Raw genomic sequence first — 15,397 nt, 5'->3', positions numbered from 1 at the left:
GGGGGCTGTTGGATCTTTGTCTCCCAGAAGAAAAAACCTCAAACGTCCACTAAATTGAATTCTTGGACAGACTGTTTTCTCCCCATGCTCTGTTCCTGTTGCTAGAATCCAGCTCCCCCACCTCCCTTCCTCTGTTTTCCGGTCCTATTCCCTACCTTGCCTGGCTAATGCCTCCTTTTGGTTTCAGATTTAATGTCCCTGCCTCCACAAAGCCTTCCCTGATCTCTCAAATGTGGGTTCGATGTCCTTTTGTTTCCCCGTCATGGCACTTATCACGGTATATGACACTGTCCAGTTTATTTGTCTGTTCTTCACTGGTACAGAAGTTCCGTGGGGGTTGGGACATATGACCTTGCTGGGACTGATCAGCAGTCACCATTTCTTCCCTTCCCAGTGTCATATGGGGATAAGTGGCTGGCCTTCCCGATTCCAAGTTCTGAGCTGTGCGTGCAAGCATTATGCATGCGAGCATGTGTGGGTATTGATGATTCACCCGTCCCCCTGTGGGTGTGGCCAGATGACCCCCTGCTACTAGGCCCTCACTCTGAAAGTGCAGTACAGAGGGCAGGACCTCAGGTCGTGTAACTTCTAACATCTTCAGAGTTTGCCAGATAGCCTTGGTAGATGGGGACAGGAAGTGGGGCAGGAGAAGATTAAGCAGAACTCATAATCTTTGAGGTCAAGCAGTGTGCGGATTAGAGATAAACCGGCAGTGGTAACTTTGTCCTTTCTAGGGGTTGGCCTCAGTGTTGCCTTAAACACAGACGTTCAGAGATTGGGGGGGCGGGGTGTGGCTAGCCTGTTGCTCAGTATTCAGAAGGGAAGGGAGTCAGAGGGCGTATGGATTCAACAGATCTTACAAATATTTAGGTCATAAGTGACAGTGAGAATCTGATGAGGGACCTTCTCACCAGAGAACCTTACCTACCCACAAAGGTAACGTGTGATTTTGAGGATGCCAGGTGGCTGACACCCATGAATCATTCTATAGAAGGGTGACAGGAGTGGAGATGATGGTCTTTGGGTGTTGTGGCTTTGATGTGTTGACGTGTCTGTTATTAGGATTGTGTCTGTGTCTGAGGCCCCCTGGCTAGAAGGGGGAGGCGGTGGTTAGAAAGGGGAAGCATCAACCTAAGGTGCGGATTATCTAAAGCACAGAGGTGAGGAAATGAGCTCCCGGATGTGTCCTTCCTCCCTCGGGCTTCCCACAGAGCATGAACCATCCAGGCCATGGTCCATCTGCTGGGTGGGAGAACATTCCTATGCCTTCCCCCGCAATGTCTTGTCATGGCTCCTAAGGACCAAGTAAGGGTGTGTGGATGGAGGAGGAGGAGGAGAGGAACTGAAACAGTCTCTGCCTCCTCCCACTGGTGTTGGATTCCCTGTTGACTCACTAGGTGGAAGTGATACCAAATGAAGGAGAAGGTTTCTAATGAGATGAAAAGACGCTTAATAGAATGAGGCAACCCTTCACAGGGAGCTGTGTGAGTGGTTACTCAAAACAACTGTGAAATGTCTCTAATGAGATCTTAAAAGCAAATTCTGAAGCCCCCAGTTCTCTGCTCTCTGATCTTGCATGCTGTGATCTTTCCCCCAGAGGTTTACCCTTGAGATTGAATTATTGCTTTACATTGTAGCCCTGTGTCCACCATAACTTCATTGGCTGACTTTGGGGTTATCCTCAGTGCTTAAATCACTCTAAAACAGGTTTTGTCAGTTTAAGTAATGTAATATTTTTCCTTTCTCGTGGCCCTGAGAGCAGGTTCCTGGAGGAGTACTCAGAATCATTGCTCTTGGGGCAGAGCCTCGTGAGTCCCACACAGCTCTGCCATCATCATCCCTTGGGGGCCAACTTCTCATACTCCTGATCTGCCCTTAACTTTCATTTCCTGCTCTGCAAAGTAGGCCTAACTCTACTTCATTAGGGTTGCTGCATGAACGGTTAAATAAAATTTTTTCAGAGTCAGTGCTTAATACACATTGTCTGCTACATCTCTATTAGTTATCCATTGCTGTGTAACAAGTTGCACCAGAATCTGACAGCTTAAGACAACATGCACTTAATTGTCTCACGGTTTTGTGGGTCAGGGATCTGGGCACAGTTCTACAGGTCCTCCGGGCTCCCTCGCTGGTTTCTGGCGGGATGCAAGGCTAGATATTTTATGAAATGAGTGGATTTTCTCCCTGGGAGGAGGGAAGCCTATGTCTCTGTCATTTGTTGAGTGACCCATCTTGCCCAACTGAGAGCCCACACATATGTTGCTTGTGAGGAAGGAAAGGTGGCCAGAGGACAGTTAGTTCCTTTGGCAGGAAGTATGATATAAGTAAAAAAAAAAAAAAAGTGTTAATTTTTTTTTTTAAACAGTTAAGATCACACCTTCTAAGACTCATTAGATAAACTGAAATTTCTGCTTAGCTGCACAGAGTTTGTACATTGGGACAAACTGCTCTCTCAAAAATGCCAAGAAGCAGCGGGGGCTGTTGTAAGAATAACGGAAGTGAAGGAGCTATGGAACTTGCCCTTCCCCTTTTAAAAATTGTCTTCCTTCTTCTTTTCCCTCATTCACTTATCTGTAAAGTAAGGCGAGAGGAGAGGTGGTGATCTGAGAGGATTTCTTTTTTTTAATTTTTTTTACTTAAAAAAAATTTTTTTTTTAATGTTTATTTATTTTTGGGACAGAGAGAGACAGAGCATGAACGGGGGAGGGGCAGAGAGAGAGGGAGACACAGAATCGGAAGCAGGCTCCAGGCTCTGAGCCATCAGCCCAGAGCCCGACGCGGGGCTCGAACTCACGGACCGCGAGATCGTGACCTGAGCCGAAGTCGGATGCCCAACCGACTGAGCCACCCAGGCGCCCCTGAGAGGATTTCTTTAAGAGCCGGGGGAGGAGAGGGATGGAGCCTCTGGTGCTCATCTTTCCTCACTCCCAGTGCGTCACTGACTCTGGCTTCCCTGGAACTTCTAGAACATTCCTCTTACACCAGCAGGGCCAAGAAGATACTCTACTGTTGGGGCCGGAGCACCCATGCCTGACCGATTTCTAAACTTCAGAGCCCACCGGATCTGCCACCTCTCAAATCATTTGGTTGGCTCAGTTGGTTAAGTGTCTGATGCTTGATTTTTGGCTTGGGTCATGATTTCACAGTGGTGAGACTGAGCCCAGAGTTGGGTTCTGTGCTGATAGCATGGAGCCTGCTTGGGATTCTCTCTCTCTCTCTCTCTCTCTCTCTCTCTCTCTCTCTCTCTTTCTCTCTCTGCCCCTCCCCCATTCTCTCTCTCTCTTTCTAAGTAAATAAATAAACTTTAAAAAAAAGTGGAAAGAGGACAATATTTTTAAATATTATAAATAGTTTCACACTAGCATTGTTTCTTTGGAGTGTATGATGTCCCAGAAACATGGCCATCTCTTCTATTTAGACACTTATCTAAGAGTCACAGAAGATCTGGGATGGAGTCTTAGCCTCGACACCCATGTCCTTGGACAAATTGCTGTGATTTCCTCCTCTGAAATGAGGATGCTAAGACTTAATCAAACATGACCAGAGATATGAAGGGACAAGGCAGTTTAACCTTTCCACAGATGGTAGAAACCAACCACAGAGGATGTAGATTATAGAATTGTCAGACATGGACTTTAAAATATGTAAAATATAAATATGTTTAATATGTTCAAGGAAATTAAAGTCATGATTTCGAGCAAGGAATTGAAAACTTTATAAAAAGGAAAATTTTACGAAAGAAAAAAATATAACTGGGGCTCCTTGGTGGCTCAGTCGGTTAAGTGTCTGACTCTTGACCTCAGCTCGGGTCTTGAGCTCAGGGTCATGAGTTCAAGCCTCATGCTGGGCTCCTGGGTGTGAAGACTACTTAAAAAAAAAAATACAGTAATCGATATTGGGAAAGCGATTAATGGGATCACCACCATGTTAGCTGCATCTGTAGAAAGAACTAGAAATTACATCAGAAGATCTCCAAACTGAAACTCCGACAAAAAGATGGGAAAGAAAAGAAAATAATGTAAGAGATATGTATGATAAGGTGAAAAAGTTTAGTATAGGCACAACTGGAATCCCAGAAGGATAGCAGAGATATAGTAGAGTGGAAGCAATACTTGAGCTGATACCTTCCATATGAAATGCCTAGCTTGGTGCCTGGAACTCTCTATGTGCTCAGTAAATGTCAGCTTTTCTTATTGCCCATATTACTATTTTGCTCACTCCTGCTCCTATGAAAGATTTGTGCTCTAGGGAGTATTGCTGGCGTCCAAATCCACTAGGCCATTTGTTCAACAAGATCTCCTTAGTCTCCCAGGGCATTCTGCTTGCACTGAAGGCCTGGGTGTCTACTTGCCACTGTCTGAAATCCCCAGTTTGAAATTAGAGTAAGTTTTCCTGTGGAAACAATAAGTTATCCTATAGATATAAACAGACAACGGTTTCTTCCGCCGTGTAGAGTTCAGCGGCAAGTTTGGGAAGTAATCTTTATTTATTTGCAGCATGACTTCCACGGAAGAATGCTGTCTGACTTCCAAATGATTAGCCAGCAAATACAGTCTTGGAACGTAGCCATCAGTCATCAGTCATGTATTGGGGGTGGCCTGGACAATGACCTTGGTCTGGTCACTCTAACCTCCTGTCTTTGATTCCGTTGTAAAGTTTAAGCCTGAATGTGAGTGTCCTGGCTGTAGGAGTTGGGCTTGATCTTTCCATCTCCCATCCTGGCATATTGCTGACCACACAGGCAGTGAATAGACTGATGGACTCACGGCTTCTGGAGAGACATGGTTTGGTCAGCGAATACAGCCCTGGAAGTGGGGAAGGGGTGTCTGAACCTTGATGATGCTTTTACTAGTCGTAGGACCGCAGGCAATTCCCCTAACCTTTTAGTATTCTATTTTTTTTTTAATTTTTTTTTAACGTTTATTTATTTTTGAGACAGAGAGAAACAGAGCATGAACGGGGGAGGGGCAGAGAGAGAGGGAGACACAGAATCGGAAGCAGGCTCCAGGCTCTGAGCCATCAGCCCAGAGCCTGACGCGGGGCTCGAACTCACGGACCGCGAGATCGTGACCTGAGCTGAAGTCAGATGCTCAACCGACTGAGCCACCCAGGCGCCCCTAGTATTCTATTTTTTAAAAATTTATTTATTTATTTTGAGAGATAAGACAGCACGAGCAGGGGAGGGGGAGGGACAGAGGGAAAGAGAGAGAATCCCAAGCAGACTCCACACTGTCGGCGCAGAGCCCGACTTGGGGCTGGAGCTCACAAACTGTGAGATCATGACCTGAACCAAAACCAGGAGTCGGACACTTAACACCCAGGTGCCCCACCCCTAACCTTTTAGACCATGGTTTCCTTACATGAGAAGTGTGGACAATGCCATCTGTCCTCTGCTTTACAAAGGGCTGTTGTGAGGACCCGGGGAGATAGAGTAAGTGAATATGCGTGTCTCTGTTCCCTATTGAACCATCTCATTATCTCCTTCTTGTGGGTTTCATGCTCCTCATTCCTGCTTATTTCTTTCTGTTATCTAAGAGGATATTTTTAACATCTCTTCTGGTCACTTTTTGTATCCCAAGCCATGACATCTTATTCTCTGTATGTATACTTTCCATTATTCTCGTATACATCTAGAAAACTGTGGACATTTCCAAGCTAGGTTCATTAGTGCCCACGGGGCATTGATCTAAATGCATAAATTCACTTAGCGCTATTTACATGCTTAACATGTCCATAAGCATTTTTGTCCCCATGAGGTAGGTAGAGAAGATAGTTTAGTGACTCTCAGACTCAGGACAGAACCGACCTCTTTCAATATGAAAGATTTCCTTTTGTCATACATGTAATTAGGTTTTCTTTGTAAATGGATTTCGAGATGTTTGTTGTAACACAAATCACTGACATGTTTCAAAATAACTGTGACCGAAGGTACGGCAAAGTTATTTGTGGGAATGCTTAGGGGCTTTTAATTTGTATTGTATTTTCATCAAATAATTGTATGGTATTCTTTCCTAAATACGGTGGAATGCCTGTAGTTGAATTTTCTTGCATTGCTAATTCACTTGTTTCCTAGAACGTAGCGTAAAGGCTGAGATTTACTCTGCTTGGACAGAGGTCTCACATCACCAAAGGACATCTTGTAGGATGTGTGGTAATAAAACAAGCATATTATAGACTTGAGTCTAATGATTTTTATTTTATTTATTTGTTTGTTTTTGCTTTTATGGCACTTTTTTTTTTTTTTTTTGGTAGTGATTACTGTGATTTACAAATATTGAACCCTTTTCTTTTCGGTGCCAAAGAGATTTAGGGCTCCGGGGCAAACAGGCCCATTAAATCTGTAATCCCGATAAAGCTTTAAATGTCATCCAGGAACAAAGTACTTCAGTTCTCCCGTGGAAAGAGTGTTGTAGGGACAGAACTGGCGTCGTGGAAAGAGTGTTGTAGGGACAGAACTGGCGTCGTAGGGACAGAACTGAAGGGATGCACGGGAGATCTCCAGGGAGCTTACAGGATGCTCCGGGGGTGATGTGCAGTGTTTTGGGCTTGAGTCCTTAGGCTGGCCAATTCAGGTTCCACAGAAGCAGTGACCTCTGTTGTAAGGGGTGTGTGTGATTGGGTCTTCTGCAGGTTGCTCTGACATAAACTTCTGACACGCAGAGGAGTGGAATGGGGGTGTGTATCCTTTCCGCCTTAGCCAAAGCTTTAAAAAAAAAACCAAACTTGGTGGGTTCGTATGGAATTTGTATGGCCTTTCCGTGGGGTTTCTTTGGAATTAGGTGCAGACTGTGGAGTTGCGCGGGTTGGGATATGCTTGACAGGGGTGTATTCCTTTGTGTCAGCTCCTGTTCTCTGTTCTGGGTGGATCTGGGGTTTTGGGCCATGGGAAGGACAGGTGGTGCCATCGGGGAGCCCTGGCCGGGATAGTGGGGACCTGACCGGCTGACACGGGGCGTGCTGGTGAGGCCGTGGGCCGGGCGCCCTACAGTCGCAGGAAATGGACGTTCTCTCCTCCATGACCTCCTCTCTTCAGTGTCGGCAACACACGCTTCCTCCCCCATCTGCCCCAAAGTGGAAGTAATAAGCACGTAACGCTACCCCAGATCACAAGTGGCTACTCTCTGCCTCTGCCTGTGGTTTGTCTCCACAAGGCCATCTCAGGCGCTCAGGGAGGTGTGTCCAGTGTCCCTGAAGAGACCTTTGCTCCCCTGGGTCGGTCTCTACGATGCTTTTGACCTCGCTTACCTTTGGGGTCAAAAGGTCAAGCCATTTACCATCCCACGGTTCTCCCTGTGCCTCTCTCTTCATTTTGTTTCTCTCCATGCATCAAATCTGGCTGGCCTCCACGGTCCTCCTAAAATCCTAACTTAGCTCCCTATCAACGTGTAAGACACTCAGGATTTTTTAGAAGTGTGCAAGGCTCAAAGGCCGAACACTTAAATAAATGGGTGACTGAATAAAACAAATAAATAAATGCAAAAAAACCCTTGCCATGTGGGTTCTCTCTAAACCCTAGAGACAGGTGCTGAAAGGATCATTTCCAGAGTTCACATTATGGGTAAATCGTATTCTGCCCCTTTGACATTTTGGTAGGTGTGAAATTAAAGCTTAAGAGATTACTGTCTATACCACAAGTTATTTAACTTACAGTGTGTTTTTTGGGCCATTTCTGATTTTTATAAATAATACTTCAGTGAAATTTTTGTGTTTATTTATTTTTTTCTTCTTTTAACTGTCTTCTTAGGAATGGAATTCCTGGGTCTGTGATTCTTGGTATTGTCTCATTTCCTTTCCACAGAAGGCATGTTGGCTTATAATGCTGTCACCAGTGTGTGTTCCTTCTTAATTTCCAAAAAAAAAAAAAACCCTTCCAACTTGTAAAGACATCTAAAACACCCACAGGACAGTGCTTAGTGAGTTTGGAGAGGAGGAGAATGTAGGAGCATGTTGACTGTTGGGAAGAGAAGGGCAATGGTAGGGGATGGCCATTTGTTCTGGAAACACACCTTGTTTGAGTCCTACGGACTGCCTGCAGAGCTGGGCTGAAGAGATTTGGAGGCCTTTTTCAGGTTCAATAAAATAACATGTCCTCAACTGATTAGTGATGTCTTCCATTAGAGCAGGATTAACAGTGGTGCTAACGTTGCCTCGGACTTTCCCTTCTTTTTCTGGAGACGTAGGAATGCTTCCTTGAAGCCTGTTGCAATAGTCCGGGAGTGAAGCAAATGGATGCCTCGTGTTTTACATGATAGCAGCTGCAAGTTTGTGGTTGGTGATTTCATAACTACAGATTTACGTGTGATTAATAAATGTGACAGTTCGAACAGCAGAGACTGTCATATTAGAGTAAGTGGTGGTTCTCAGGGGATTGCATTATTAGCCCCAGAAAATATCTTTTAAGGGATGCATTTCCCTTTTAAGAAGATGGAACCCATCGCTAGGCCTCAGCCTGTGTCTGATATCAACCACACAAATGAGAGCACAACAAAACACTGATTACCCCCAAGGGAGGATTCTACTAAACCTTATTCCTGGTTTGTGGAATCAGGACTGGTTTTATTCTAGTGCTTCTTCAGTAGCTGGTGGTATGTCCGCCTTTTATTACAGGTAAAGGCCCCAGGTGGTTTATTTGGGGGACACCCGATGCTACCGTGAAAGGCAGTAATACAAGTCCTCCTTGCGAGTTCTAGAAAATGGACTTTGTGGGGAAGAAACTTACATTTGTCAGGGAGGTTGATTTGAACCTGGTAAGAGCCTCAGGGGGATTTCACTGGCGCTCAGAAAATTAGGCTCTGACTCGACCAGCCAGCTGTGTGACTCTGAGGAAGTCACACAGCTTCCTCTTTTGCAAACCTAAGAGACTGGACAAGATGGACTATGCTAGTCTCATAGTCTTACGAAATGGAAAAATATCGGCAGAGATGAGTTTCCTTCCGTCCGTGTAAGTCCACTAAAAATAAAGTAGGCTTTGGACAATGGTGGGCAGCCGTGGTCCCCCTCTCTCATCCTCTCTCTCTTCAGATGCCCTTCTTCCCCTGGTATGCTTTCCGCTTTTCCTGCTTTAAACCTTTATGTTATCCCATGCGACAGTCGTGACTCACTGGCGTTTTCCTCTTGCGGTTGTGTGTCACCGTGCCAGCGAGGTTCCTGCAGGAAAAGGAACTCCCAAAGCCCAGTGATTCATGACACGGCCCTGTCTCCCAGCCGGCAGGCTCCCTCAGCAAACCTGGAGCAGGGCCTTCCCCTGGTGGCCAGCTGGGGAATAGCTGGCCACTTCTGGAGCGTCACAAAGCCACTGGCCACAGAAGATTACTTGAAGCAGTTCTTTGTAAGAACACCGCCTTTTCTGAGACCGAGTAAAACCTTGCCTATCCTTTTGTCCTTTTATTTCTTTTCCTGTCGAGGGAAATTTTGAGAGTGAGTTTGTAAAAAGAAAAGAAACACTGAGTGTGTCTGGCTGGAAAATGAACTATTCAGTCTGAATTTGAGCAGGCTTGCTGCTTTAACTCTTCAGAAAAGCTGGTATTTTAAGCCCGAGTTATCAGTAGAAGAGGATGAGTTGAAAGGAATCATTTCCAGATGGCTTTTGAGTTTTTTCATCCTCAAGGGCATTTTGAGGGTTCGCCTTGCAGGATCATGTGGGCTGTTGGGGATCTGGAGCTGGTTGTTTTGAGCAGGGCCCTTGGGTAAAGTGAAAGGGTCGACACCCAAAACGGGCTTTCTAGAGCAGAGGCCTCACTGTGACATGCACAGTCTCGCCAAAGCCCTCTAGGCCGAGGGCCAGTCACAGAGAGTAAGTGCCACGGTGGTTACAGGGGGTAGGGCCTCTGGGGGCCGGCGAAAACTGGAGGTATTCCAGAGGGGTGGTTTTTCTCAGCTTGGAAGCAGGGTGAGCTTGGGTGTAAGCTAAAAGGACACCAGAGAAGGCCTAATCGGGGCAAAACTCGGGAGGGGCGGATTTGTCTCCTGAGCCCGGGGCAGAGCAGTCCTGCGCACCTGTGTGTGCGGGTACCCCCTCCGCCAGGCACCTCTCCCGGCTGTGGGAGGACCAGCGAAGAGCCGGAGAAAGAGGATTCCTGCACTGTGATCGAGAGATGCTAGAGAGGGAGGGGACAGGCGCTCGCGTCAATCTGCCTCCCCACCATGGGTGGGGTGCACAGACGGCAGAGATGAATCCTTTGGCATTCCTTGTAAGATAATAAACCCGAGACCTGTCTCTGGGGGGTGGAGGAGTTCCGACCGTGAGCTTGGGGACATAAAATATGTAAAAATACAGATCAGCGTGGTCAGCGGTAGCCGTCTACCCGGCTGTTTGCAGAGAGCAGTTCGTTCGCCTCGTGAGAGCGTGAGAGCGCACGTTTTCCTTCTCTTCAAGGGCAGGGCAGCACCGCCCCTGGCTTTTCAGTTTCTCTGGGGTTGCATGGGCCGAAGGGACTGCAAGATCCCCTCCTCCACGGGGCAGGGGGGTGGGGCAGAGGGTGGTTAAAAGCAACGGAGATGAAAACAACTGAGTGGAGTTGTGGGTTTTGGGGAACTGTGAGGCATGTTAGCCGGAATCCATGCGGAAGGCTCAGCTCAGAAATAGCAGCGGCATATTGATCTGGAATCCGAGGAGCTGATGTTTTAATTCTGTCGCCACCTCTCTGAACTCTGCGCATCGCTGTGCGTGCTGCAGATAAGCGGCTTTGGGGCTTTTTTTCAGTATGGCTCATAACCAGTGAAGGCCACTCTCACTGGGATAGGACACCTTTGGGACAGTGATCTTCTGATGAGTGTCACGAGCTGGGGCCCCTCTTGCTCTATGTTGGCTGGAATTGTCCCCTAAGCACGGGGGGTGAGGAATAAAAATAACTCAGCTTTCCAGCTGGTATTTCAGGTCTCACTTCACATCACAGTGTAAGGAAAAGCACGTTTTCCCAAGTTTCAGCATTTCCTCCTGGATCTTTAGGCTTTCAAATCTACACCTTTAATAGAGGAGAACCATACCGCTATTTGTTCTTCTTGGGCTATGCCTTGTTTCCCGTTCACTTATAGATCTCAAAATGTCCCCATGATCTTTCAGATAAGCAACGTGTTGAGGAGGCCTTCTCTGTGTCAATAGTCTGTGAATCTGGCGTCTTTGTGCCTTGCCACCCCTCTCAGAAGAGCAGTGACCTGCAGCTGAGGCCAGTTGCTTTGTTCTAGTATGTTCTACTTTCTGGGCAATCTCGGATTTTACCTTATACCTCTTCCTTTGAAATTTCCACTTCTACCGTTGTATTGTTAATCTCTAAGGTCAGTCTTACTCTCTGAATAATCTTCTGAAATAGTATCCTGCTCTTTTTTTGTGTGGGTGTAAACATCTGGTCTTTCTTAGCTGAGCGTTTATTTTTAAAAGATTAAAATGTGCGCTGAAAGGTCTGTTTGCACTGGGGTTTGTAGACTGGTGCAACATGGCTTTTAGTTGGGTGGCTCCAAGTATCAGGATCTGTAGGATGTTCCTCTTACCCGGAGGGGACTCCTCACCTCTTCTGTCTCGGCTCACAAAGGGCAACGGGGGTCGCAAGCTCCCAAGCCCAGCCCTGTCTGATACAGATTTCCTGGAGACCCAGCTCCCACCTCCTCCTGGAGTTCAGGAGGGTCTGGCCTCTGGTTTTGTGGCCAGGGGCACCAAGGGTATGTTTTTGTGCAGTCTTCCAGCTGATGCTGTTGTCAGCCTTGTCCTCCAGTTCCTGATTCCTTCAGGGATTCTGTGGCATGAATTGTCTTGCTTCTCAGTGGCTCTCCTCCCTGGTGGCCCTGAGGGCTCCAGCTGCTTCTTTCGCAGTGACCACTTGGCCACGTGCTTTTGGTTGACGTCACTTGTCTGGTGTTGTCTCGTCTCCAGATTTGTTTGACCTTGTGAATTTGTACCTTTTATTCCTTAAACCATTTGACAAGGGTTTTGGAGGGAGTGGATATAAATGCATGTGTTCCATTTCCAGTATATAATAGACCTCTATCCTAATCAGCTTTAAAGAATTATTTAACAGGGAAAGCACTGAGATGAGACCTTTATATAATTAAGCAAAATTGGAGGTTACTATGCAGCCATCAGATTCTGAAGAAAAAGTGCTAGAAATGCAGAAATTAGCATTCATAGGTCTTACAGGGTGATATCCAGAAAAATAGATTACATAGTTTTCGAGTGTTAAGGTTTCGAACAAAATTAGTTCTATCTCGACCAAAACAATGCGTTGTGTTTACCATACTTCTCCAGGCCCTTTCAAACATGTTCAAATTTCTGGAAATACATATATTGTAACCATGCCAATTCTAGGTTAATTATTAACCTAGGGGACGTGTTTCTAAAGCTTATTTTTACCATACTTCTTTTCTTTCTATGAAAGCAATACAGTTTCATTATGGAAAATACTGGTAAGAAACAGAGGAGAGTATCCTCCTCCCCTACTCCCACCAACCAGAAATAGCCTTTCCTGCCCTCTGGTTCTATGTGTATTATACTAGGTTAGAACTGATACCCTTGGTCTTCATGGCTCTGTCCTCATTCTTTTCCAGGACACCGGGGTTGGGAAATCAAGCATTGTGTGTCGATTTGTACAGGATCACTTTGACCACAACATCAGCCCGACCATTGGGTAAGTTCCCGTCTGTTCTTCTCTTTCACATTTCTTCCCTTCAAAAGCACTTGGAGAGGTCACTTTGTGCCTGAGCCTGCAAGCTGGTGCAACATGGCTTTTAGCCGGGGCAGGGAGTTTCCGAGTATCCAGATCTGCAGAATCTGAAAGCAGTTTGCATCCCAGCCAGTGAGAATCAATCCCAACTGTAAAGACTTTGAAGGAAATGCAGGGACTTTTAGGCAATGTGTCCTGCCTCGCTGTCCCTGTCAGTAATTCTTTTTTCCTAGCCAACCGTCCTCTTAGGCTGCAGCCTAAAACCATCTACTTCATCTCCAAGAGCATTACTCTGCAAATCATGCCAGCTTTATTTTGAGATGGAAGAGGAGACACAGGACAAATCCCCAGAGGTCCTGCTCTAGGTACCCTGCCAATAAACCTGGAAACACTGTCTGCTCACACAGTACAGCTGTCCATGCCGTCCGTGGGGCAGATTGATTTTCTTTTCTGGATTAATCAAATGTAATTCTTATGCTTGGGGAGGGGAGGTGGATTATTCACTTCTGAGACCCCAACCTTGGACTATGGGAGCATTTTCCTATTCCATTTTCCCCTTCCCTACAGACGCTTTTGCCAGATGTGCTTGGCTGGGCCGTTTTGCAGGTGCTTGGTTTTTCATTCTCTTAGAACTTGGCCTCGCTGATTTTTCTCCCTGAACATATCATGCTCTTTGTGGAGAGCAAAGGTTTTATTTTCTCTTCCAGGGAAATGTGTGTTTCTATATTTTAGCAAGGATTGACGAGGACAGGAGCGATTGTCTCTATCACTTGTAAGTGGAGAAGCTCCAGCGGTTGGTTGATAGGCCAGTGGTTGGAGTGGGGTAGGTGAGAAAATCCACTGCCTTTTGCAATTTAAAAATGGCTTAAAGAAACACGTTCACAAATATATGCGTCAAGAACTGTGACGGCAAGCTAAGAAGTTAGCTGTGCCTGGTTTATGGATGCTGATAGAGGACACACGACTCCCGGATCAGACACGGGGAAAGTAGCAGTTGTTGGAATATTATCAATTTGTTGGTTCTCCGAGCACTAGTCCTGTAGTGTAACGCGAAGAGGGTCAGATGACGCCCTACATGCAGTAGGTTGAGTCACAAGAGAGGACCCCCAAGTGTACAGATCCATAATAGGATCTTTCATAATAGGCGGTAAGCATGTCTGTGCTTCGCTCCAGAGGGAGACCTTGTTTCTCCCCTCCAAGGCTATTTGCTATACAAACATCCTTGAAAACACAGTCTGGAAAAAAGACTGTGCCTCTGCTTGCACAATGTGGACAACGGTAGAGATTGTGGGAGTTGTCTCCCGACATAGGCACTTCCATAGATCGGGGACAGTTTTATAGAGGAAATTCTTTTTATTCTTCTCTGTGATGTACTTTAAAAAAAAATTTTTTTTAATGTTTATTTATTTTTGAGAGAGCAGGGGAGGGGCAGAGAGACAGGGAGACACAGAGTCTGAAGCAGGCTTCAGGCTCTGAGCTGTCAGCATAGAACTTGACGTGGGGCTCCGAACTCACGAACCACAAGATCATGACCTGAGCTGAAGTCGGACAGTTAACCGACTGAGCCACCCAGGTGCCCTGTGATATACTTTTATTCTTCTTAATTTTCCAGTTTTGTGTGTTTAATAAAAGCCAAACCCCGGAGAGTGATTGACTCTGAGTGTGGTTTTGGAAGATGGAGGAGACTCTCACCTTTTAGTTTTTAAACTTAAAAAAAGTCATTTTTAATAACCAATCTGTATTCCTTTTGTAATGATTTTTCTAAATAAAAAGGCAATGCATGTTCTTACCATAAATTATGGTAAATGCATAAGTGTTCAGCATGACTTTTACACATAGGTGTAAGCATCCTTGTGCCTCTAGTAGGCATATCATTTTGGTCATAGCATCTTGGTCAAAGCAAGTCATAACGCCAGCCCAGATTCAAGGGACAAGAAATAAATTCCACCGCCTGGTGGGAGGGGCGGCATTCAGAGGGAGAGCGGTATGGATCATTGGTAGCCGTTGTGGAGATAACCAGTCAAACCCTGTTAACTCTGCTTTGTCTAATAAATATATTGTGGTGGTTTGGGGTTTTTAAAAAAGTATGTATTGTGTGGAAATTCTGTACTTAATGGTCATTTTTTTTCTGTAAACCTAATACTTTTCTAAAAAAATAGTCCATTAACTAAAAAATCATGCCTTCATTCCTCAAATTATAATGCTCATTATGAAAAATTCAGACCATCCATAAATATGGAAAACAGAAAGTGAAACTAGAGGATTTTACTAGCTCTCTGATCCCATTTTCTTCATTAACATTATCATTAGAGTCCAAAGTGCATGTTAGACATACGTCCTGTATTTTCTGTGTATATGCAGGTATACAAATACATAATTTCTAAAACCAAAAATGTCAACGCATTCTACCTGACACACCACAGGATACATTTTTTTATCCTCTAAGTCTGCCTTATTTTTCTTTCATGAACACAGGTTTCTTGAAAGACCATAAATGGAACACTTTGCATGCTGTCTGTGCATTTCCTTGACAAAGTCAAGATTAAAGCCTAATTTTTCAATTTATAAAAGTTTATGTGCATTCTAAGAAAACCCCCAGAATTTATAAAAATTGGAATCATAGTATACATATGGTTTTAATCCAGTTTTCTACTTAATATATTTTGAACATTTTCTTATAATACCAAATAATCTTCAGAAATATGTAAATACTGTTTTCTCTGATTATAAAAGTATCATATACT

At 45.2% G+C, this 15,397-nt stretch overlaps 1 protein-coding gene across 1 annotated transcript in view; it reads left to right on the top strand.

Moving 5' to 3' along the window:
• RAB31 (RAB31, member RAS oncogene family) overlaps positions 1-15,397 on the top strand; it is a 130,178-nt gene that overhangs the window by 43,067 nt on the left and 71,714 nt on the right. Inside the window, exon 2 of the mRNA XM_042910638.1 lies at positions 12,538-12,617. Within this exon, the coding sequence (XP_042766572.1) occupies positions 12,538-12,617 (80 nt within the window). The remainder of the gene's footprint in view (positions 1-12,537; positions 12,618-15,397) is intronic.

The sequence above is a fragment of the Panthera leo genome, chromosome D3, assembly GCF_018350215.1.
Source record: "Panthera leo isolate Ple1 chromosome D3, P.leo_Ple1_pat1.1, whole genome shotgun sequence".
Lineage (NCBI taxonomy): Eukaryota > Metazoa > Chordata > Mammalia > Carnivora > Felidae > Panthera > Panthera leo.
Note: the sequence above shows the minus strand (reverse complement) of the source record. Positions and strands in the feature narration are given on the sequence as shown.